Consider the following 24778-nt stretch of genomic DNA (forward strand, 5'->3'; position numbering starts at 1 on the left):
ACAGTCCTTGCTCAGGTGCACCACTGCTTCCCTTTCACCTCTCATTTAAACTCGACGCTTTACGACATTTAAGAGTTTCAATTCCGGCGACACTGTCTTCTGTCTGTCCCCATCACTATGCAAGACTCACTGCCTTCAAGTAATTGCTGTGTGTTGCTATACTGTCTGGTAACAATTTACTCTTTACTCTCTCTGTTTTGATCTTTTAGTTAAAAGTGATAGTTTCACATTTGACAGACGTTATTGAGTTTTTAATGCATATTTTTTTAAATATTACTGGTGCATGTTCCACTTCATGGAAGTTTTTTATATCTAGATTTCAAATGAAAGAGGGAAGCTAGTTTTCCACAAAATTTGTGAATTTTGTGTGGCTTTTTCTGGAAAAGTACGTTCCCCATTTCATTTGAAATGTGGATCTATAAATTCGTCTTTGAGACTTGTATATATTTGCATATGCGTGTTGCAGCAAGATAGAAGAAATTGCGATAGATTGTGATACTTGAGCGATTTGTTACTCATTTGCCAAAATGTTGCTCTTTTTCATTCCTCAGTATGCAATATCGCAGGTTTCAATTGATTAAATAATTAGATCGTTTCCTTTTAAATATTATGCTCTATGTAAAACGTTACATGATACGAAATATAATTATCTTAATCATAAAATCAATTAGATTTTGCGTCTGATCAGGTTTTGCCAGTCAGCGAACTAGTTTCGTAACTCGTTGAAAAAAAGTGCGGTGGGTTTGGGATGAGAATCAATGTGAAAAAAAAACATTGTATACAAGGTTTCCAAGATGGAGGCTGGTTAATTGAAACATTAAAATGGAAGGTCATAAATTAGAGCAGGTGGGAGAGTTTACCTATCTCAGAACTGTTTTGGATCAAAATGGTCAAACTTGTCGGGACATAAGGAGAAGAATGGGTTAGGAGAAGAATGGGTTAGGAGAAGAAGCTTTCAGAAGGACGAGAGAACAGACGACAGGGACGTTGAATAAGGATGTTAAGATACGGCTCTTAAAAACTTTAATATGGAGCGTAGTTATTTATGGCGCGGAAACTTGGCCATTGAAGCGGGATGATAGGCGTAGATTGGAGGTTTTTGAAAAGTGGATGTTGACAGGAATGGAGAAAGTGAAGTGGGCACAAAGAAGGAAGTGCTAGGATGGTGAAAGGGGAGGAGAGGGGATTGCTGAGGATAAAGAAGGCAGGAAAAATTGATGAAGGGCGTATTGATCGGCAGTGGGATGCTGAAGACTGTAATAGAGGGAAGGACGTTAAGAAAACGAGGAAAGGGCAGGAATAGGATAGGGATATTAGATGGGATGAAGGGAGGAAGAAAGTGCTCAGAGGGCTACTTGTCATACGTAGCATCGGATGGTGGGATGCGTTTTGTTGGGAGATGCAGGTGTGTTTGTTCGCGTCTATACAATTCTGTGAAGCCGATCTTCCCATGCTTATTTAATTATTTTATAACGAAAGGAAGCAATCACAAACCCTTTACAAATTTATATCTGTGCACAAATAAGTGAGGGTACATTGAATTTAGATTGCAAATTCTCGCTAAGAGTGGTAACTAATGCGATTTTGTATTTCCACTTGAATTACTACACCTATTCAAGTTTATTACTGTTTATATTGTGTCAACTTTTGCTCTTCCTCCTTTCCTCTAATAATAAATAGACACTTTAATGGATATTTAAGGAATGAAATAACACAAAAAATTCGGCGATTTCATCTAATTTCTCAGTCGGAATTTTTAATGCATTATTGCTCTCTTTGTTGGCGTGTTCCAGAGGTACTTTAAATTTGTTCACATTCATGTTATTATTGGAAAGCCAAGAGAAGGAACATTGGACTGGAGTGAATTTCCTTTCGAATATTCTCAAAGCTTTGCTGTTTTGAGGCAGCAAAAATAGCTCGTGGTGGCTAATCCGCCGTTTTCTGTGCTCACAGGACATATTTTTCGAAGGTAAGGCAACGGAAGCCAGGCCCACGGCCACCCCTGGCCCCTCACGCCCGCAGCCAGGAGTGCATCGGGCGCCGAAGGGGTGATGTTCGACACGTGGGGGTGGGGGGGAGGGGTGTCCTCCACCCTATCCTGCCCCCCTTCCGAGGGGTGGGCGGGGCGAAGGGGAGAAGAAAGATAGAGGGTGGGTATGGGATCAGAGAGGGGGAGGGGAGTCCCCCTGCGTGCGTGAGGGAGGGTGCGTGCGTGCGTACGTGTGTGTGTGTGTGGGTGGGGAGGTGACCCGCTGGGAGCGTGAAAAGCACTGACAGTGCGCCCCACAGACGGCGGCTGCAAATCATTCGCCCCCTTCCTAACCTCTTACCCAGTGAACGCACCTTGGGCCTCCCGACCCCCCGCCCACCCCTCGGACCTTCACTCCCCTCAGTCGCGGCGGCGGCCCATCGCGAGATTTGGCGGGCCGCCGCGAATCAGGGCCGGCACAGAAATTCCGCCGACGCTTTTAGGCCACTCACTCTCCTCGCCGCTTTTCAAAGACTCACGTTCAAGTGCGTCCGAAATTTCGGAAACCATCATTGAGTAAGATTTCCTGCCATTATTCTGCCAAGGACAAAATGTGTATAAATATTCTCCCCCAATTTTAATTTAGAGACAGGCTTGGATGACATTGGGTCATCTTTTAGTGATATTTAAAATCAGTGTGGAAAACAAATTTACGCACTTGGGAATTTCCAGAGATGTCTGACGTAATAAAGTGACGCGGATAGTCAAATATAACACGGAATATAGTATGTAAGGAAAATTTAGAATGTAACTGAATTGCCATTATTTCAGTTGCCGAGTTTGCTTCGGCACGGCAACTCCAGATATCGGAAGTATCGTGGATACTAGAAGGGAATGCAATCAAAGAATCTCTCTTTGAGTTGAGAGGAGAAGTAATGAGCCTCAAACGGACGTCCAAGCCGGTCGAAGGGTCACCCTCTTCCCGTGAATGTGTGCGTGTTGGCGACCACGAACCACCCGACCAATCGCACCAAAGGGCAACCGGCGCCACCCACCACCCCTTCCCCACTAACTTTCTTTTATTTAATTATTAATACCTTAATTATTTTCTCGCTCTGGTTACACTTTCCACTTCCATTATTTATGCTTCTGTCGTCATAATTACAATTCCCATAATTTACTCTAGCTTAACCTTGATTTCGCCCCTTGCCAAGGACTAAGGAGTCGTGGACAAGTGTATCGTATGAATTAAATCGACGACGAGTTGGAGAGATTTGAAGGAGGTTGAAACGTGACTCAATGTAACTTCTTTCATTGAAGAAAGGCGGGTAGGTGCCGTTGTGTTGAGACGATCCGAGCTATCGTAAAACTGCGCATATGGTATCAGTACGGCATGTATTTTTGAAGAATTAATCCATAATTCTCCAAGTGATAGCCCTCCACTGGCAAGGCAGCTTGTACAAAATCTGGGGAGTTACGATGCCAATTTCTTTGAAATATAACGGTAAGACCCCGTTTCATCATTGATTAATTGATTGGATACACTTAAGACAACAAATATAAGTGGCAAGTTCACCAATAGACGTGCTTGATATCTCGATGCAACATCCTGAGCCACGGAACCGATGCTGAGAATCGATGCATGGCCGGTGCGGCATGTAATCCCGGAAACTCTGGGTGTGGCCTCTGGACAATGAGAAAAGGGTTTTGCGGAATTTCGCACCGCATTTATTTTTACAGCCTTCACTGACTATGAAATGCTTCGGTCGATCAGCGTGGGGATGCGGGTAGGGGCAAAGGGGTAGCGTCGGACTCAAACCCCTCTTCCCCAAGTGCACCTCCCAGTGACTCCGGCACCACGACCGAGGGCGGGCTCTCCTTCGAAGGAGAGGGTCGGGGAGAGTTTGGGGGGCGTAACCGGAGCGAAGAAAGTGGCCCTCGAGAGGGCCTCCTAGGGGGCGATGAGTGGTACCCGAGCCGTTTGTGCAAGCGAGTCACCATGTCACACTCTCCCTCGAGAGGAAGGGGCACCCCACCGGGGACGAGATACCCTCGGCGACACCCCCCCCCGTCCTTGGCAAACAACGAGCGCTCACACCGCCACCAGCAGCCGCTCCATCGCCTCCCCCCACCCACTCCTGGCATCCGCAGAGCCCTCATGCATCTCCATACTAGCTCGCGAATGTAATGTTAAAATAATGTGATTTTATAGAAGGGACGCATAATACAATTCACGAATTTTCATGGGTTTTACGATGTCAGCTCACGAGCGCATCCGTCACGTGGGGACGGATGACTCTGAAATGGAATTGCATACGAAGCAACGGCATTTATTTCATCGTTAAAATTATTCCCTCGATAGCATGAAGCCCAGAAGCAAATTCTATTCGAAATCTGTAGCCAATAAGAAAAATTAAACTTGGTAGAGTTGACGAATGAGTCATTGCGGGGCAAGAATAAACTTTAAACTCAATTTTCACTATGTAGGTCCATAGTGCTTTAAAATGTCTGAATGAGTACATTTCATCCGGCAGATATTTTAAATCTGTTCAGAATGCAAAAAAATTGACAATTATTAATCATCCCATCTCTAACTGCACAGCACCGTGCATCGAAAGTGCACGAAAGTAACCTGGGGCTTCCTTTAAAGGATGCCAAGAGTCCATTTACAGCGGCGCGCGGCCGAAGTGGACTTTCCGTCGGCGTTGAGTCGAATTAGTGGGCCGCACGAGACTTACTGTGTCTTTTCCGTTGACGATGCCGCCCCGGAGTGGCGACGACAGTAATGAGGGAAGGGGGGGGGGGGGTGCGACGATTGCTGGGGACGCGGCAATCGTCGTGAATCGCTCCCGAGGTGAGTGGTGTTATTCCAGCCGGACGGCCTCCGACTCCTCCGGAGGCCCCCCTCCCCGCCCCCTGATTGCCCCTGCGGGAACACAATGGAGTGCGGCTGATGATAGACTCTCGGCAGCGGCGCCCCCCTCCCTCCCTTCCCTTCCTCCTCCTCCACTCTCTCGCATTCTCCTCCCGCACAACACAGCCGCCGGTCGAGGTCCCCCCTCTCCGTGCACCTTCGCCGGCGGACGAAGAAGTGCCCGCGGGCATCCATCCGACGCACCCGTGGAACGCACGCAGTGTGCCGCCTTCGAATGACCTTGAGGCTCCCGGAATATCCCGGGAGATGTACCGAATGGAAGACGAAATGTTTCATGAGGCTATTCAATTTTCATTTGTCACTATACAAAATTTTTCCCAACTGCAATTGGCCGACGAAGCATCTGCTTTAAAAATCAGAATAATAATGGAAGGGTGTCGCTAACGCAATGCGATAAGCCCTATGATCCAGCATTGAAAAGGAGCTCGACAGAATAAAGTAAAACATGAATCAAAGGAAACCTACGGGGGGGGGGGGGAGGATATGATTTGAAAGATATGAAGACTCATTTAAGAAAATGTCATCTATGAATCCTTGTGGTAGAAACTCGTTCTCATCTCAATGGTTGTGCGATATGGTTAGCTGCGAGCTATGCGCGACCATTAAAATAATGATGACTACAAATATCAATACTATTGACTGAAATGTTATATTAATTATCAGGGGGCCTATCAGAAATAAGTAAGATCTTCACATGGATCATCGAGGAACTTGTTACAAATTAGTCGACTATCTTTATCGTAAGTTTTCCTTTTTTCAATAAATTTTGAATATAAAATCAAGGAATCAAAAACCAGAGTGAAGCATTGAAATCTCTAAATGTATGCGACGAAAGCTTCAAGTTCCATTAATGCTTGAAAAATGACATCGATAAACGTCGATAAATGTATTTCTTAAGAACCAGTTCATCGAATCACGCAAGCATGAGAATGCAGAATGGCCCATCCTAATCCAGCTCGCAGCGCGAAACGCGCCCTGTGGGCCGCACAAGGCGGCCCTCCCCTCCCTCCAACCCCATCCGGAGTCTTTGGCCTTCGCGCTCCGGGGGGAGGCAGGGACGGAGGGGGGCACAACACGGAAGGGAAGCTGGGACACTTTGTCCGGTGATATCAAAGGAAAACACTCCTGCAACAGGGATCCCAACCGCCAACACCCTTCCCCTCCGGCGGGGAGCCAAGAAAAACATCAGCCCCATTCCGGAAAGGGCTCTTGGAAATCCCCTCACCCCTTGCTTCGGGCTTCCGAGAGGGTGGGAGCGAGCGAGCGAGGGAACATTTGCGATTCAAAGGGCCAAACCTCCCTTCCCTCGCACCCCCGAAGGCATCCGCAGCGCCCGCCCCCCCCCCCCCAATTGGGTCGAGGGCCCCCGGCCTACTTCCCCCGCGCCGCATCCTGACCAAAATGTCCGAAGCACCCAACGAGTGCGCGACTGCTTCCTCATTCCTCCAGTCCCCAAAATAAAACATTAACTCCGCTCACGCTGAAATCATCACCGGTCGCACTTCATTTTCCGAAAGGGTCGAAAACTACATGCACACCCTGAAATAATCCCCCAGGACCGTGTGCAGCAACAACGTGGGAATTAAATTATAGGGCGCTCGCGGATGTAAATGTCATGGGGGAACTCCCGATCACAAGCACCTTAAACGGTGCATGGCCTTGGTTTGGTCGAACCGGCGAGAGGGAAGGAGAGGGTATCTGAATCCGTGAGCGGATCGATCCACGACGCTTTCCGTGACACCTCGCGACCCAGAGGACTGCCTCCCGTCCCGACGCCACCCACTGCTCCCGCACGGATCAGCCTCCGTTAACATCCTCACGGCCACCCTCCCCTTTCTCCCGCTCCATTTCATGAATTGCCACTCTCCCCAGCGACGTGCGTACATATATTCCAAAACTTAAACTAACCGACGTGAAATGCGAATTCGGCCCAAATAAATTGCGTGCGCTTCGATTGATTACCAGTGACATAGCCACCGCGTGCGTCCGGACCACACGCGCCGCTGGTGGAGGCACGCCCGGCCAGGGACACCCCCCGTGGTCCCTGCCCGGGCCCCTCGCTCCTCCTGGGGGCTCCACGCCACTTGTGGCACCGCTGGTGGCCCAAGACTCGCGTGTCCCAGCGAGAAAGGGTAGTTTTCCTGATGCCGTGTAATATCATTCCCATTAGGATTAAGCTGGATTAAGGAAACCGCTCCCCTCCCATCGCCCGCGACGGTCCCCAGTCAACTCTCGCCCCCCCCCCCCCCCGGGTTCGGGAGACGGGGAGGGGGGGGGCGAGACGGCGGACAACCAATGACAAATGAACCCGCAGCTGGACGTGCCCTCGCCGGGCACGACGGACGCGTCCACTCGATCGAGGAATTTGACGTCCCGGCCCCTACGGGCGCCCCTCAGTCTTCGTGGCCCTCCGAGGAAGCCCCCAACTGGATGGCTGTCTAACTTTTCCCAAAATATGTAAATTACAATACTCACTGCTATATTTATGGCCGATTTTTGGGCACCAGAGAAGAAAGGCCTGGATGGTAGGGGGAGGGAGGGAGGGAGGTCCGTGGGCTGGCCGTAATTAAATCTGATCGTAGTTAAAGCGGTGATTGCTCGTGCTGTGAAAGGAGTCGACTGAAAGCTCAAGTCATTTGCGCCATTAGAGAAGTATAAAAGAAGCGGGAAATTTGGTAGTGATAGAAATTTCAAGGAATGGGAAAGAATGGGCGGAGAGAAACCCGGCGTCGGCATTACCTAATACTATTCACAAAATGCGCCTGGAAGTGACACACATTATTATAGAGTGCAGATGCGGTCGAGGGCACGTTGGGCGAGGAAGAGTGGGAGGGGTGAGCGGGCGGAGTGGGAGATAAGGGGGGGGGCGAGGGGGGGGGAAAGAAAATATAAGCGTGTAACGGTCGGAAAGTGGAAGGACAAGGGGAGGAGAGTGAAATTCGAAACGGGCAAGTCGAGAGAGAGCATCAGGCCTGAGAGGAGAGCGAGCGTGTTGTGATTGGGGAGGGATACCTCCATTCATAGCAGCACCAAACATACGGCTCGAAGGTGTCACTTGTGCATTGAAAACGTTGTCCTTGGCGCCCGAAATAAAGATTGGACGCGATCAGCAAGCAGCACGAAGCGCACGCGAGAAAGGGGGAGACGAGGTGTATCGGGCGCACGGCAAGAGAGAACGCCGCGTCCTCTTCGGACGAGAGGGAGCGCATCGCGATGGTGCACGCGATGGAAACAACTGAAGAGCAAAAGTCAGCGGGAGTTAAATGGAGATGAATGATGCGCCCTATTCAAGCGGAGGCCATGGAATGGAAGGCGCGGGATCGAACAAGATGAAGCAGTCAATGTCGCCAGATACACGTCCCGTGATTCGCTCATCCCGCTCACACGGGTCGTCGAGGCCGGCAAAACGCAGGTCACGGCGGCCAGCACCCGGGCTTCCATGCTGCCCCGCGCGCCGTTTCGGCATTGGGCAGACCAACATGGCATTCTTAACAGACATCGCCAGGGTGGCAGGGAGGTGTCCTCCATGGTGGCAGCCGTGGTGGTGCGACCGTTTTACGACCGCACCGCGCCCCTCCTATCTGCCCCCCGCCCCTCCCGGGAGAACCCAACCACCAACGCGGCCCCCACTCGCATTCGTACCGATCACACGCATTCTCTCGTGTGCTGGTCGATTATAGCCGTGACCTCTTGGCTGAGGGACTGAGTACAGCATGAGCAGAGCTTGAATACCAGCAAACCTAACTGATATTCTCCTTTTCCAGTCGACGTTCATTCGAACCTCCAGGTCTTCCGATACCTCTTCCACCATTTCCTCTTCGTACAAGTAGGGGAAGTGGTGCGCACCCCTGTCTCGCCACTCGTCCCAAAATTGCCCATCCCGACTCCCCTTGTGCCACTCGCACATGAACGGACTGAATAATGCACGGGTCACAAATAAGTCGCCAATATTTACAATCTACTCCTATTTTTCGCAATAAATTCATTACTTTTATCCATTTAGATCTAATAAACGCCTTTTGTAAATCGACGCAACAGGCATCATGATTGCATTCTATTTTCCTCTCTAAATGACTGCTATGACATCACGCGTGCCTCTCCCCTTCCTCAACCCAAACCGATCATCCCCTAAGTAATCATTTACCATGCTCTTGTTGGTAATTACCCCTTGGCTGCGGGCGAAATCAAATTTATTTCTGTAGTCCTCACCTTTGGCAGCCTTTCTCTTTTTTTGGGAAGGAAAATCAGTGGCATTCATCTGGCCAAACATTTCAACCCATTTCCTCTCTCATGAATCCCAAAAATTAATCTTATATTCATCCGATACCATCAATTGTTTGCGTTGGAATATTAACCAACCCCATCCATTTGACATCAATTCTCCTAATGCCCTTTCAATCTCGCTCTCAAATATGCCTGGACCTAAGCTATCTTCATCTTAGTCATAATCTATTTCTATATATATTACTGGCCTAATGCCTTTACCATACAGTTACTCTATATTTCCTACCATTTATCTTGAATTTTTCCTTGTTCAGTTAACCATTTTCCTGATCACTCCTTGATATTTTGTACAGAGTTTTTTCTTCTTATCTCCCGAAAATGCTTTCACCTTTCTATGTGAGGTACAAATTTCAACATTTCTTTTAAGATATCTACAATTCAGGATTTTGTACTTTTCCACGAATTTTATATTAATGTACAACAAGATTTGCCCAAGAGTAGAGTGGATGTTGGAAGGGTGCGGAGGTCACACCTTTGGCCGCGAGGGAGGGAGGATACGAGAGGGCGGTGAACATGAGAAGGCTCGACCAGCGTGAGACTCGTGGCGGAGGTGTACCACATGCACGTAGAGGCCGACTTTTTTAGGGTGGGAGGGGGACGGCGTAAGGAGAGCTTTCGAGGTCCATCTAAGCCTCCCTGCAAACGACGAACTGCTTGCGGTGATGATGGCAGCATTGGAAGCCTATAAAGGCAACGGCGGAATCCGCACTCACTCCTATCAAAACCAGGGATGGAAAACAATCACCGCGGCACTCGGTGGAGCAAGTGCATATATATATATATATATATATATATATATATATATATATATATATATATATATATATATGCATCTTAAAGGCGGTCTTTATGGGCCTTGCAGTTATTGGTTGTCGAACCCTAGTTCTCAGTTCATGCCTTCACCGTGAGACAGATGAGAGGGAAAAACTCCAAGAACGGGCTCCTTCGATCGCATTTGATTTATCGCATTGCGTCATCAATTGCAGCAACGAACGCCAGCGAAACCTAACAAACACCGAACACCAAATGCAAAAAAATGCCTTCAGAGCACCCGCACATTACGCAACATCTCTCGTTGGTTCCCATTCGGATGGAAACCTTAACTGCCTCGAGCCATGACTTTGGAACACCAATTTGACGGGAAAACGACTTTTACGGTCTGCTTCGACATTTTCTGTACTAATACTATATGTGTCTTAGTATATTAGTATTTGTCTGTACTTAATTGTGATGTTATGGGTAATTGTATTTAAAGTTGATTTGCTGATGGATGAATTAATCTTGCGCTCATTTCCATTCCTCAGCCCCCATAACAACAGCTGTGGCGCATAAGGAGGCTTCAGTTTCCCGCGTGGGCCCCTCGAGAGGACCCGAGTTCCCGCTCGGAGCGCCCGCGACCTCCGCCCTCCGTGGGCCCCTGACGCCCCCTCGCCGCTGAACGGCTTCTTCGTTTGTATACTCACATTAGCAATTGCAGTTCATGGCAATAAAAACCATTTGACTCGCATGAGCCGTGAACCACCAGGTTGCCACGCGGGGGGTGGGGGTGTCATTCTCCCGCCCCACCCACCCCCTCGAACGGAGAGAGCGAATCCTGGGCTCCACCCACTTCCGAGGCATCGCTGGACGCCGCGTTATCAATACTCATTCTCGGCGCTAAAAGGACACCCTGCTTTGCCTATTGGCGAAGCATTAAATGCTGCGAACCATCTGGTGCTGTAAACCGCGCATCCGCTGAATTTCTCTCGCACCTTCCATGGGGTCGAAGTTCTTCATCGACTCGCGCATCGCCTTCAGGGTTTGGGAACCATGAAGACGATGTCGGTCATCGAAATGTCGCCGGAGATGGAGAATCTAACCCATTGAAGGAAGACCCGAAAGGAATGATTCTAGAGAAGTGATTTATTAACTTCACTCGTGTAAACTTAAAGGAAAAAGGAGAAATCAATGTGAGTTACATTTTCCGTTTATTTCAGGGAAGAAATTAACTGTCCATTTATTTCTTCAAAGAGCTAATGTTTATATTTATCAACTTTTAAGGCAGAATCCCTATCCAGCGACACCATTCAAACGTAATTCTTTCAATCAGCTCTCAAATTCAATCGTAAAATGAGCATAAAATTGGACCCCGCCATATTCCTACCCTGCTTTTATTATGATCATTCCCAAAACCCCGACTTTCCACAAACTCCCATTTTAGGCCAATGCGATCATCCCCGCCCCCGTGGGCATTAAGTGCTGCACGGCAAATAAGTGGTGGAATATCAGACTCGACTTGCAATCTCACGTGACCTCTCAGCCTGGCCCTTTAACAGGTACCACTCCTGAGGGTGACCTCACGGTGCCGCGCCCGCCCCGACCCACACCAACAAGCAGAGCACCACCACGCCCGCCGCGCTCACCTTGTCCACCGACGACTCCGGGGCCCGCCGCGCCCGGGATGGGCCCTCCGCCCTTGCCGCTCATGTAGTCCTCCTTGCAAATGAACTTGTTGTCGTCCAGGACGTAGAGCTCCTCGCCCGTCGAAAGCTGCTTCCGGCACACGAGGCACGTGAAGCAGTTGAGGTGGAAAACCTTGTCCCGCGCCTTCCGCACCAGGTCGTTGGGCGATATCCCCTGGGCGCAGCCCCCGCACTTGGTGCCGTAGCGCCTGCGCACACATAAATGAAAGAGTGGCTGTGAGAACATGTATAGTCTGGAGGAATTAGATTCAGAGGAACGAAGCAAAATAATACAATACATATATTGATAATGAAGAAGCACTCACGAAAGCAAGATAACACTTGGACGGTACAATTGAACACAAAAATATAAATAGAAAACATGCATTAGAAGAGTACTGGGTGTATATGTGATTAAAAGACAAATATAAATGTTATCTTTCGCTGGTTAGACCTCATCTAGAATATGCTACGGGTACATGGGATCCTCACGAAGTTGGATTGATTGCCGAATTGTATCGCGTGCAGCGTAGAGGAGCTACATTTGTAAAACGTTGTCATTATAAACTGGCCGTGGAATAATAATAATAATGGAAATGGATAATGGGAATAATGATAAAAACGAAACCGGGAATCGCTCACGGAGCGAGGGTAAAATTACAGTTAAAATTTCTTGCATGAGAATGAAGGACGTCTCTAAAGCAATTATGTTGAAAATGCATAATTAGCCCCATCGTACGGTAGGAGAGGAGACGTCATTAAAATTAGAGAGATAAAGTGATGGAGCAGATAGATTTATGATATAATTTTCCCCATGAATAATGAGGGATAATATTGGCGTTGCTCGAACGCGCTAGGGGGAAAATATATTCGGGTCAAGATTAGTCTGGTGTGTGCAGAGTATACAGATAGTATTGGCGCGCTAGCTCACATAACCTGAGAAGAGGAAACCCTTTGGATATCCCAAGTGCCGTGATTCAGTCGTGCTACTTGTCAAATGACCCGCCAAACAATTTCAAAATGCCACCGTGGCACAAAAGAGAAGGAGGGGGGGAGGAGGAGTACGGTGCGTTCCCGGAGAAGCACCACTCGGGGCGCGCTGTGCGATTGAGCGGGCGAGAGAGCACGGGGCCCCGGCCGAGTCACGAGCTGCAAACCGGTTCGTGGTTTCAGATACGAGAGTTGCGTGATATCCACACGGCCCAGTCGGTCCGTCCGCATCGTCCAGCGAAAGGTCGAAGCATGGTGGGACGGCGGGCGTGCACCGTGCCGTGGCGTGCGGTTGGAGGGGAGGTGGGCAGGGGTCACCGCCGAAGACGTGCCAACGGTCCGAGCAATAATCCAGCCGGCTCTGACCTTCTCGCTTGCTGTGGCGCGAACGCAACCCTGACGCAAATAAAACTATGAAAATGGAAAGGGAAGATAGGATGACTAGCCGACTCATGTATCAAGTACTAATGGTGACTAAGTGGGAAAATGCAAGCGAAATACTGGACCGAATCGTGGACATGTGGTACACATATCATTACTGTGGCACCCGCAAAAGAATATTTGAGAGGAAAATCAGGAAAGCGGAATGCGTCATTTGAAGAGCAGGAGCATAAGCCCTGGATTAGCCCTGGAAAAGAAATTCCTGAGAGCCAAGAGCTTTCCGAAGGCCACCTTCTAAGGAGAGAATTGGGGAGAGGGTGGAGGGAGGGGAAGGATTTGATAGGGCAGTTGAAAGAGGGCGACAATGTGCCGATTGAGCAGTGAGAGATGGGTGCGTTTGAGGACGCCATGTGGCCACTGCCCCTCTGGGGGTGGATCGGAGGGGGGGAGCCCAGCGCGCATCAAGAGAGGCACGTGCGGCGAGGCGTGTTGAGGTGGGACCGGCTGGATTGGGTCGCCGCGGGCGTCGAGAGGTTCGATCGACGCATCGCCCCTCGCTTGAAGCGGGACCGAGGTCACAGTGTGGAAGACATGGAGACTGAATGGATCGCCCAAAAAAAGACAAGGGGGAAGGGGAGGGATATTCCTTTTATTCCGAAGCTCTAACTATTACTTAGGCCTCACTTTGAATGAGTTTGCAGTGTGAGATTTAAAATATGGACTCATCTTGGCAGGTGCGTAGGGCAGGCCCCACGGAAAACACCGAGAGTAGATCCGGAGAGGTCAAGAACACGACAGTGTATGTAGATAGAAAAGACATAAAGTAATTGCGAGTAAAACACGATAAGTGACACTTCAAGTCGTGCCCAAGATACCTCATAGACGAGAATTTAATTCAGCCTTTGTGTACGTAAAGTGGGTTTTTAAAAACTGTTTTGTGTCCGTAAAGGAAAATGTCACGACTTATGATTTCAATCAATCTCGGTAAAAGTAACGACGCTATGTCTCGCTCCTCCGCAGAATACGTTGTGTTGAACATACCGGCAGCTTTTTACTCTCTTCAAAACCTCAGCTCAACGGGAAACCCGAAAGAACCAAAACACCGAAACATGCTTCAATCTACTCGAGCAATCTCCAAAGAGCGGCTGTTCGCGACAGTTAGTATACTCTCCGGAGACGAGGTGTGTGTGTGGGGGGGGGGGCGAAGGGAGGGTGGCCGGAAAGGGGGTGTGTTTGGGTCGAGCGGCCGGTCGGGATGGCGGCGTCGAATTCTGCGCTCGGACACAGTTGGATATGGGGCGAGAGAAGAGAGAAAGTTGTTCGCGAGGAAGAGAGTTGGACGTCGGTGCGAGGCACGCCGATGGCATTCGGTGGGCAGGCCCAAAGAACAAAGATTATCAAAGTATTCGAGTATTCCAATCATTTCGATGTGAACAGGCGGCATAATGCTTCCTTTAAGTGCGGATACATTCTCTCAACTGCATCCCCAGAAGAGCGAAAATTGTAATATTATTATTCAATAATATATGGACATGAAATAATAATAGTGGCGCAAGGGTATGATTAAAAAATCATTTACTTGGTTAAAAAATACCGGTACTTAAAAAAACCAGGTACTTAATAAACGTGATTACCAATATTTTATTTTAAGCTCTGTAATTGGTGTCCAAATTACAAAATAAAAGCCTAGCATATTCGCGCATCATCGCATGAATCCCCAATACCGCATGTCCTGGGGCAAACCGCCTTTCCAGCGGCCTAAGGGATCCCCAGGGGTCACGCTCACCGCCTCGGCACCTGCCGCCGCTCCGCGATCACCCGCACCCCCGCGATGAATCAAGGGGCGGGCGGCGCGGAGTATCACGCGGAGGCGCGAGGGGGAGGGGAGGAGGGTCGTGACGATGGCCAAGGAAACGTGAGCCGGCCCTCCCCTGCAATTAAAAGGGCTGCGAGACCGGACGCTATTTGGATAGTGACCTCAACTCCACTTTTCAACCTTTGGCCAAATGCGAGTTGGAATTAATTACGGAGAAATGCGCCCTCTGAACCAACCGAAAGATGATAGTAATCTCTTTTCCATTAGAATACTCATCTTCCGTGCGTGTTCACAAGTGGTTCACTTCCAGAAGTGAGCCACGTTTTTGCAGGTAGCACTCCTCGTGCATTTCGTCTTTCCATCCGTAATTCTGGGAATTGCAACTACTTTCGTGTCGTTCCCATTATCGGGGACCCAAGGTGGGGGGGGGGGGTAGGCCCTCAAACCCCCCCTCCCATCCCACTCCTGCCGCCTACGCCGTCGGAGCAACCCGATTCGCGAATTAGGCTTCACCACAGCGGTGAGTACATATCACCGGTATCGCATGTATTCGCGGCCGGCGGGGCGCATCGTTATGCGGGCACACCGTGGGGCGCCGTGGGAGTTCCCGCACAGGCCGAGGTTCTTGCTCCTTGCCTATCACATCTGGCCACGAGATTGACTCCCTACAAACATGATACCTGCATGAAAAAACCACCTTTTCCTCTTCTTGGCTTCTACGTGGTTCCCTACAGGTCACCGCGAGGTTGTGTGCCCTTAAAAAAATAAATTTCCTAATTTTTTGTCACAATATATTTCTGTACAATGATTCAAATAAGGCAGACCGTGATAATTGGAGGTCCTTCCACTCAAGTATCTAATTGTGCTACTCAACGAATAATAGAGGAGCTGTTCCTAACAAGAAGGACAATGACTTTTATTTCCTCGTTCAATTGTTTCATCTAGTTTCTCTTTCTTCCTCAGTGGTGCTTTTGTGCTCAGAGGGCAATTGTCTGGTGCGGTCATTTCACGGAGCCTTCGGGCGCGCCTCGTGGTGCCCTCGGTGCGAGTGGATTTGGTTCGCCGGTGTGCGCTGGACACTTGGCAATTAAATTAGCAGTAAATTTATTCTTTTCCAAAGATTCAAAAACTTTTGACGGCACCAGGATCTTTTCCGATACAATACCAAGATACATCTCTTTGGGTAGCCAAACAGGAATGACTGCGAATCGTACGTTTCCGGAATACTTTTATTACAAAATGAAAACGAGTAATATTTTTCATTCCAAAAAGATATCTCTATCACTTTCATAAAGCGAACTAGGTTATGTAGGCATGATGCTACAGATCTACGTGGCGTAGGTCGGGTTACGATAAATAAATATAAAAAAGTGTGAAAAAAGCAAAACTTTTACATTGAAAACCTAGGATAAATTTTCATCTGGTTGCAAAACACGCCGATATTATGTCAAGATTTAACCTGGATGTATGAATATTCGAGAAAGTTTTGGCTTGGATTTTTATTACTCTCATTAGCCAACCGTGAGAACTGCAGTTCACACGATTACTCAACTCCGATGGCAACCACCAAGTGCATCGCACATCCACGTGGGGGCGAAGCGCAGGGCGGCCCGCGCGCCCTCTCGCGTGGGACACTACGGTTCACAAGAGCCAGCCCACCGTTTCGCTTTTGACAATCACGCGTCCATTCTCTCCCGCAGTGGTCATCGCAAAGTGACCACGGGTGCGGGACCAACCCCTTGCGGGCACTTATTCAATCTTTGCTCAACGCCATCTTTAAGATAGTCAGTTAACTTGGTTGTTTCGCAAATGTTTGAATTGTGCTCGCTCACCAACCGCAGCTAATGGGAACAAAACTATACTCATCGGGGTTTTCTCATATTTAAAGAGTGGCACGCTGATGACAGCTGCGAACTTCATGCAAGTTCCGTGAAGTATAAGTTACCCCTCGAGTTCGCACGCTTCGATTAGCACGGTTTCCCGGGTGTCCCACGGTGCATACGCGCGGGTCAGGGTCGCTGGTGACTAAGGGGAGCGTCACGAAGATGACGGGAAGGAGCCAATGTCACCACAATGGAAGTCAATCAGTTTCTTAGATTTCCACCGACAACGAATTTCTCCGATTACCTCAATCGGAAGCAATGGATCGCGCCAAGCGTCCTTTTCTTGAAACTCGAATTTTGAAGTTGATAGCACATTTGAAAAATAAAGAAGGATGAGAGAGCTATTAACGTTATTTTTTGAGGGGACAAAATATTGGTGATTGAGGCTAAAGCCCACATACATAAAGTACATTAAATCACAAGGAAGATTTTATTTTAATAGTTAAACAATCAAGTGTAAAATTTGATTTCTGATTGTTTTCATTCTTAAAATATTGAAAAAAATTAACTTCTACATCTACATCTACTTAATACCCCACAAGCCGCCGCAAGGGCATGTGGCGGGGGGTGTTAGGACACCACCCGTAATTTAGAAAAGAAAAAGAAAAAAAAAACCGAATGCAATAACCACAAAATCATCCACAAAAAACATGGCATACATTCATGCATGAACACTTACACCCCACACACATGCAAACATTCAATCTACATCTTACATACACATGCACCTGGAAGTATACCTACAGCTTTGCAGTGTTTAACTTTGCTCCGACTAGTAAATTCAGTGTTTTCAATATTTCTAAAGTTGCTTCGGTTTCTTACTATTGTGATTTCTGATTGTTCGGGGAAAGAATGAGTATTTGTACCTATCTGTCCTGGAATCTATCTCCCTTAGTTTATCTTTGTGGTCTGATCTACCTAAGTAGTGTGGGGCCATTATAATTCCTTATAACTTAAGCCTCGAAGTTTTATTAAGACCGCTGAAAAATGGCAATATTTAAAAAAATTGACGAAACCTGTATACTTGTGCTCGCAGGAATATTTTCTCCAATTTAATTTCCAAGGAACTAATGTTAGCGATCAGCAGGGGTGCACAGGGGGGATTTCTTCCGAGCGAGGAACGAGAGGGGGGCGCGGGAGGGGGGTGTCAATCGCTGGCTGCGAAACGGGCAAATGGGGCGCGATTCGGCACGAGAAAGGAGAACAAGGGGGGAGGGGTGGTTCGCCCCCTTCCCCCCTGGTGGGGGGAGGGGGCTCCTTTCATTCCGAGAGAGTCATTCCGCCGACACACGGAAGTCGTCCGAGCTGCAGACTGGAGCCCCGCCGCAATTACGGCCTCTTTTGTTCCCAGGCAGCGCCGCCGGGGGCGAAAAGCCCAATCGGTCACGCCTCCCGCGCACCACGGGGGGAGGGGGGACATTCACTCTCCCCCCACCCCCCAATCGAAAGCCGCAATTTGCTGGGACGGCCCGCCGGTTGGAGCGCGCAGGGAACGGCAGCGAGCACCGTCCTCCCACCAAGTGGTGAGCGGGATCCCACCGGGGCACCAACGGGCGCCCACGGAAGCCGATTCCCTCAAAGAGAGAAATTGTCCCCCGTTCAATGAACTGCGGTCATGCACGTACCTTATCATGGGTATACCTCTATGTTTTCCCACTAATGCCCCCTCCGACTTCGATTACAATTACCAGCTAAGAAGAAGAGTAGTCCGTCCAAGATGCACGTAAGACGATGACCGACACTCAGTTGCCTATTGCGCAGGTGGGTTTACGTATAAGACTCCATTTCAGATACATTTGGGGGTAATCCTCCTGGCCCAAGTGGGTGGGGGTTGAGGGAAAGAGGGAGGCCATTCCCTCCCCTCCCCACCCACCGCGTGCACTTGTTTACAACGGCACGCGTTACACACTGCCCTCGAAGGGCAGCGTGATATCCGTGTCGAGTCACCACTGCCCTCATCAATATCCTCACGATATGTGCACCGCGCCTCAACAGGTTGATATCCGAGTCAGTCGCCATCGACATCCACTCGACGAACCGTGGTGCCGAAGCTGCACAGCACCAATAACAAAACCGCTGGGACCGTGGACGACGCGACCGAGGTCTCCGGAAGCACATCGAAGCCGCCGCATTCCACGAATCGGCTTTCCCTGTAAACATTTTCCCCCCCGGCAACCACCCCCACCATCATCATTCGCCCGCCCCAACCATCTAAGGTCACAAAACCCCATCGTGCACTCTCGGGGGGGCTCCGGTTCGACTCCTTTCGGTCACTTCGAGAGATTATTACTCCTGGCCCCATTTTTATGTTCGCCGTCTCCGGAATCAAGTATTTGCATGAACTGGGCCTTCGTACCCAATGCAGAAATAAGCGTCATATTTCCGGTGGCGCCGCCACACTCGCTCCTCGTCTCCCCTCACTTCGAGGGGTCTCCTCATTCAGAGAGTCGACCATCGACGTCTCCCGCGACGCCCTGGACACCGTCTCGGAACTCCAGGTGTCCACCCACAACGCTCCTCCGGTTTCCTCGAATCGGTAGCTAATCCGATCCAGCACTAGTTTCTGACTCCACGTACCATTCGGAATCGCATCATGGCACCTTTGCGACTGGATGCCACTCCTAAATTCGGTATTTCACATTTTGTGAGTTTCATTGCCTTCCTCAGTCACAATCCACCCTTGACCTCTCGCCCCCCCCACCCCTCTCCCTCCCTCTCTCTCGCCTTCAACATCCCCCTGCGCAGAGGATGACTTGTCTGAAATATCGCCATTGCACGGGAGAGACATGCGACTCATGTTCTATTTGATTCATTCAACGAAAATATGCATTATATTCAAATATATTGAAGCATCTTTATTAGCAAGTGCATATTCCACCATCTAAGTGAGAGTGCTCTGGATTTTTTTACACGTATTTGTTAACTCCAAAAATATTTAACTTACCCTGGGAGATATTGTTTCACGTACTAAGGTACACTGAATAAATCTTACATACTTTTACGTTAAATCCGAAAAGAACATTGCGAAATTTCAACTGGGATCTCTCACAACCCTATGTGTGTAAAACACAGTATATCCGTAAGAAAGACTGAACTAATCTGGATATTAAAACACCTTAATATCACCTTTTAATGATAAAAAAATGTCTCATTATACGCATAAAGTGGTATATGTATTAATTAAATGTTCATTGCTTATATTATATGCTCGTAATACTGACTAAAGGAGGATAATTCACTCGGGTAGTAACCGAGACACGATCACATTTTGTCCATTTCTAAACTGCGCATTCAAATCAGTCGAAGAGAAAGATGGCATAACATCCCAAAACAAACATTTCATTTTTGACGATGAATATGAAGGTAATTATTAAAAGCGATCTCTTGAAATAACTGGAGCGAAAAATAGATGAGCATTTCTCGTCCTGCGTATAATTTCAACTGTAATTTTAGTCTCAACCGACGTCGCTAGTTTCCCTCGGCTGGTTTCCCGGAGTGGATCCCTCTCTCACCCCCGATCGCCCGCCTCCAACCACTCCAACCCCCTCCCCACAACACTATTCGCGCGTCCGTGGTCACCATTACGATGCGCCCACCCCCGGCCGACCCCCGCCGCCGCCGTTCCCACGAAGGAGAGAATGATGACGCAGCGAAAGAAGGCGGCTGTTGTTATCCGGATCGCCGCCGCCGGAGGACCAAGGAGGCTTCCCCTCCCGCCGAGAAGAGGACGGGGTTTGTGCGTGCCTGCACAGCGCGTCGGTGGGCCGCACCCCCCCCCCCGCCCCTCCACCCGGGCCGTGTCTCGCGACCACGCCAAGGGAGGAAAGTTCTCCCCGTCCCTCGATGCCTCTTCGAAGCGAGGCGTCTATGGCGGAAGGATTCGCGGTCCCCGAACAACAGGCCGCGGATGATGCCTCGCCGTACACCTGCGCGCCATCTGGCGCACGATTCGCCGCTGAGAAATGCTTCACGGGTGCCTCCCGTCCGGAGATTTCGAGGCGCACTCGTTGAAAGGAGGAAGAGTCCGCGTTGGGCGCGCACCCGATGCATATGCGAGGCGCGGACGCGGGGTTCCGTTGACGACGCCATTCGAGTGCGGAGGGGGGGAGGGGCGATGGAAGCGGGGGGGGGGGGGAGACGGAACGTCGGCAAGCGTCAAAACCGATTGCTCGCCACTTCTTGTGAATCGAGTGATAGCATTAGCACTGGGAAACAAAAATGATATGAAATCCAATCGATCATGGTTATTTCGCCCCACATTGACGAAGCGGAGCTAGGATAAGCAAAGTATCAAATAGTAAGCTCCGATCGAGGAGGAGCAGCTAGAATAAACGAACATGCAACATAACACATGCACGCAGGTGTGTCGAATCGTGTTTTTTAGGAATATGCAGACGATTTTTTCCCCTGCTATTGGAACAAAATGTCTTCTGCGTTTAACTGTCAATCTATAAATGGCATACCTATCCATGATACAACTAGTAGCTAGCCGCTAAGAAGTTGTTGACCGTCTACTAAGGAATATTTTGTTACACTGAATGGTTGAGGCCTTAACTTTGTAGAATTCCATTATTAACTTAGGAGAAAAAAACACAATTTTATCTTTGCTTTTCTACAGAATTCTGTAGAAACTATTCTGTAGAAAAGCAAAGATAAAATTGTGTTTTTTTCTCCTAAGTTAATATTTTGTTAATTCAACGACGATTAGTGTACCTTCAATTCTGTGCCACGTTGAGAACAGCCGATTCACAAAATACCGTCGAGGGCTTCTATTGAACGTCGCAAATGAGGCAAGACCAATTTTGCAGATTCCCCGAGAACTTTCGATTTGCACGACCATATTTTCGTTGCAAGGCAATATCGTCTCCCGATGATGTTACTTTGCGACGAAACCATGGCCGCGAAAAATAAAAATGCTAGTGGAATCTGCAAATTTGGTCTTGCCTCATTCACGCCTAGTATTAAAGACTTCCACCAAGCTACGCCTGAGACTATCTTATTTCTAATGAAAATACGATCGCTAGCAGGATATGAAAATATGAATATTTTTTCCATGAAAATATCGAAACAATTTCCCATTTTTTGAGTGGTAATAGCCGAAATTGAAAACTAACTTTTCTGAGATGCGGGGTTTGGTGGAAAACAGGCCAAGTGGGGCCGTGTGGATGGGGGGGGGTTAATATGTGACCTCAAACAGTATACTATTGTTTAGGACTGCCCCATAAATTTTCGCTGGCTTTACATCTACATGCAACCGCAGTTTGGTTGGGTATTCCACGCGTGCATGGATGCGGCCACGCGTTCGGCCCCGAAGGAAGTACGGAAGCGAAGGAGAGCCCACCCCCGAAGGCCACGCACTCTCAGAGCGGCAAATTGGCATCGCAATCGCCCCGTTCGGAAGCCGATGCTGGCGCGCGTCCCTCCCCCGCGCCCCCCGACTCCCTCCGTGCACCCTCGGACGCAAACAAAGGAGTCGCCGCGAGGCTCGAAACGCGAGGCACCGGACGCCGCGCCACCCTCGCGGCGATGGCGAGGAGGCGGCGCGCGATGCATCATCACCCCTCGAGGCCAGGGAGACAGATAAACGGCCGGAGCAACCCCGCCACTCACCACTGAATGCGCCGGATGCATTTTAGCGGGTCGAAGGCAGCAGCGCCTCTCACCGCGACTCGCCGTGTTCCAGGAGAGAAGGCGATTAATCTTGAGGGGAGTTTCCTTTGCATTCGAAATACCGCGAACAAGTTTCCCCTTTCAGAGGATTTTCTCAAGGGAAGAATGCCTCACTCGGGTGTAGTCGGAGGCTGGCTGCTTGCTTCCGGGGTGCGTCCCTTTAATCTCCCGTGCGGTCGCACTCCGGGATGAATGCGAGGCATCGGGCGCGAGTGGGTTTCAGGAGGCGAACACCGGCGAGGCAGTTGACCAATCACCGCGACGCACTTCAAGAGGGTTCGCTGACGGTTCCTAGACAGATTATCATCGTCTTAAATTACTCTCCGAAATTATTGCATTGAAATGCACATTTAGCGGATGACTCCGTTAAAAGTTACTGTCGCGGAATCTCCTGCAGTTTCTTTGGAACTCCTGAAAGGTAGTTTACACTCAACCGCATACGAGGACTAGCTGGTACGGTTTCCAAAAAGTATATACAACAGACATCAGGTTAAACTACTTCAAATCAATTTTGGCGCAAGCGATGTGTGCTTTTGATCACGAACGAACCTCCTCCATGCTTTTCCACTGAGGGTTTCTACTTCATGACCTTTTCTACGGCCAATTTCACGCCTTTGAAATAAATATCCACATTGAATTTTCTCTCAAAAATAAAAAAAACTCATCGGCGAATATATAAGCATTGATTTGTGATATTTATTCAGAACAAAAACATCATGAGTACAATTCAAAGCAAAGATATTGCAATTAACTACAATTGACGCACTAAAAATTACACTTCATGAAGAATGTTCACCACAGACATTTTGCAAAGAAAAACGGATCAATTGAGGACTATGATGCGCAAAATATTCTCTCTCGCGCACTCGGTCACAGATCACAAAAAAGAGCGAAAAGAGACCACGGCTGCATGCCTAATGGCGCCATTGAAAAGGAAAACGCCGCAGATGCGAGTAAACCAGCCGATCTGAAACTCCCGGTCCAAAGGCGAATGTGCTCTCGGGAACTTTTCCATTGCGGCGCGATACACCGTGTTAGGAATTTTCAGTACTGAGATGATGTCAGTCCAAATATCTCGTCTTCAACCTCATGCCTTGAAATGTTAAAGCGCAAATGAATGCTAGCAAAAATGCCCTCCTTATCTTGTGCTTCAATGGATGCATAAAATACGCCGCCGCCCCCAGTCCGCCGCGCCCGGCCACCCGTTGTATTTCGGTCGACCACTTTTTCATCTTCCACTCGATGCGGTCGCTGCAGCTGCACCATCACCTGGTAAACCGCTCATTTGTTTTAGCAGAGCGGGTATCCATGTTTCCCATCTTAAATAGGAAGAACCCACCCGCCACTTGGAGGATGTTTTACCAAAATCACTCTGCCTCTTCAGTTGCCCCATAAATTTCATTCATCCTTTCTTTTTTCTTTAAAGGGACTTCTTTACTTCTAACTTCTTTCAGTACTTCGGGGTTATTGTCCTTGCTGTCCAATTAGTCATTGCCATTCACAAATCAGCCGCTTCCATTTTATCCCTCTTTTGGTCGTCGACAGTCCAGCTTTCGCAAGTCATCGGCGAGGCCAATCTTCCAATTTCCAGTCTCGAGTACATATCTGGGACATGTACCAATGAGTCAGTGAGTCAGTCAATCAGATCCTTTTGACAGCAGAGTCACGATGCACACGCGTGCTCTCCGAGTGCGTCCCTTGGAGCAAGGCGATGCACGGGCGAGGGATCGCCGGGAGTCGCGCCGCGCTTATCCCGGCACGACCGGGGGATGCAATTTGCAGAGAGGGGGGGGGCAGACGGAGCGCTATCGCCGCCGCCGCTGGCCTGCTTTCGCTCGTCCGGAGGCCGTGGAGAGAGAGAGAGAGAGAGAGGGAGGCTCGCTCCCCTCCCCCTTGGCAGCGGGAGCCTCGCCCGGGGCGAGTGAATGCCCCGGGGCGGGGGGAGAGGGGGTGGGTTTCTCACCATCGAGTCGGAGGGCCGTAGAAAGCGAGGCGCCCCACACCATCTTTGGTCGGCGGCGCCCCCACTCATCCATCCCTCCCCCCCTGCGCGGCTCCCGTCCGGGCACCCAGAGGGCGAGCACGGCTACCGAGGCTCAAAGACACGTCCCTCCGTAATAACAATAATCGGCGGCCCTCTTGCAGGCGACGGTGGAGGCGGCCGTAGGGAGGGTGGTTGGGGGGCGATGGGGGAGGAAGTGGGGAGGGGGGTTGGGGTGGGCGGTCACTGGCCCCCAGGTCGATACACACACATCTTGGGGCTCTCTCGGAAAACGAAACGGTAGAATACTCGCTAAAAAATCCGTCTACCTTCCTTAATGGTTTTATAAATTCGCCCGCTGATATGCCTCCTTTTGCATGGGATTAGATCACTGTGCGTATCCATGGCGCCAATGCTGGAGAAGGCCG

At 49.4% G+C, this 24778-nt stretch overlaps 1 protein-coding gene across 1 annotated transcript in view; it reads right to left on the bottom strand.

Annotated features, from left to right (window-relative positions):
- LOC139686018 (LIM/homeobox protein Lhx5-like) overlaps positions 1-24778 on the bottom strand; it is a 217252-nt gene that overhangs the window by 133620 nt on the left and 58854 nt on the right. Inside the window, exon 2 of the mRNA XM_071583115.1 lies at positions 11642-11838. Coding sequence (XP_071439216.1) covers positions 11642-11838 — 197 coding nt within the window. The remainder of the gene's footprint in view (positions 1-11641; positions 11839-24778) is intronic.

Source organism: Hetaerina americana, unplaced genomic scaffold (genome assembly GCF_022747635.1).
Source record: "Hetaerina americana unplaced genomic scaffold, ioHetAmer1.1.p SCAF_126, whole genome shotgun sequence".
Classification (NCBI taxonomy): Eukaryota; Metazoa; Arthropoda; class Insecta; order Odonata; family Calopterygidae; genus Hetaerina; species Hetaerina americana.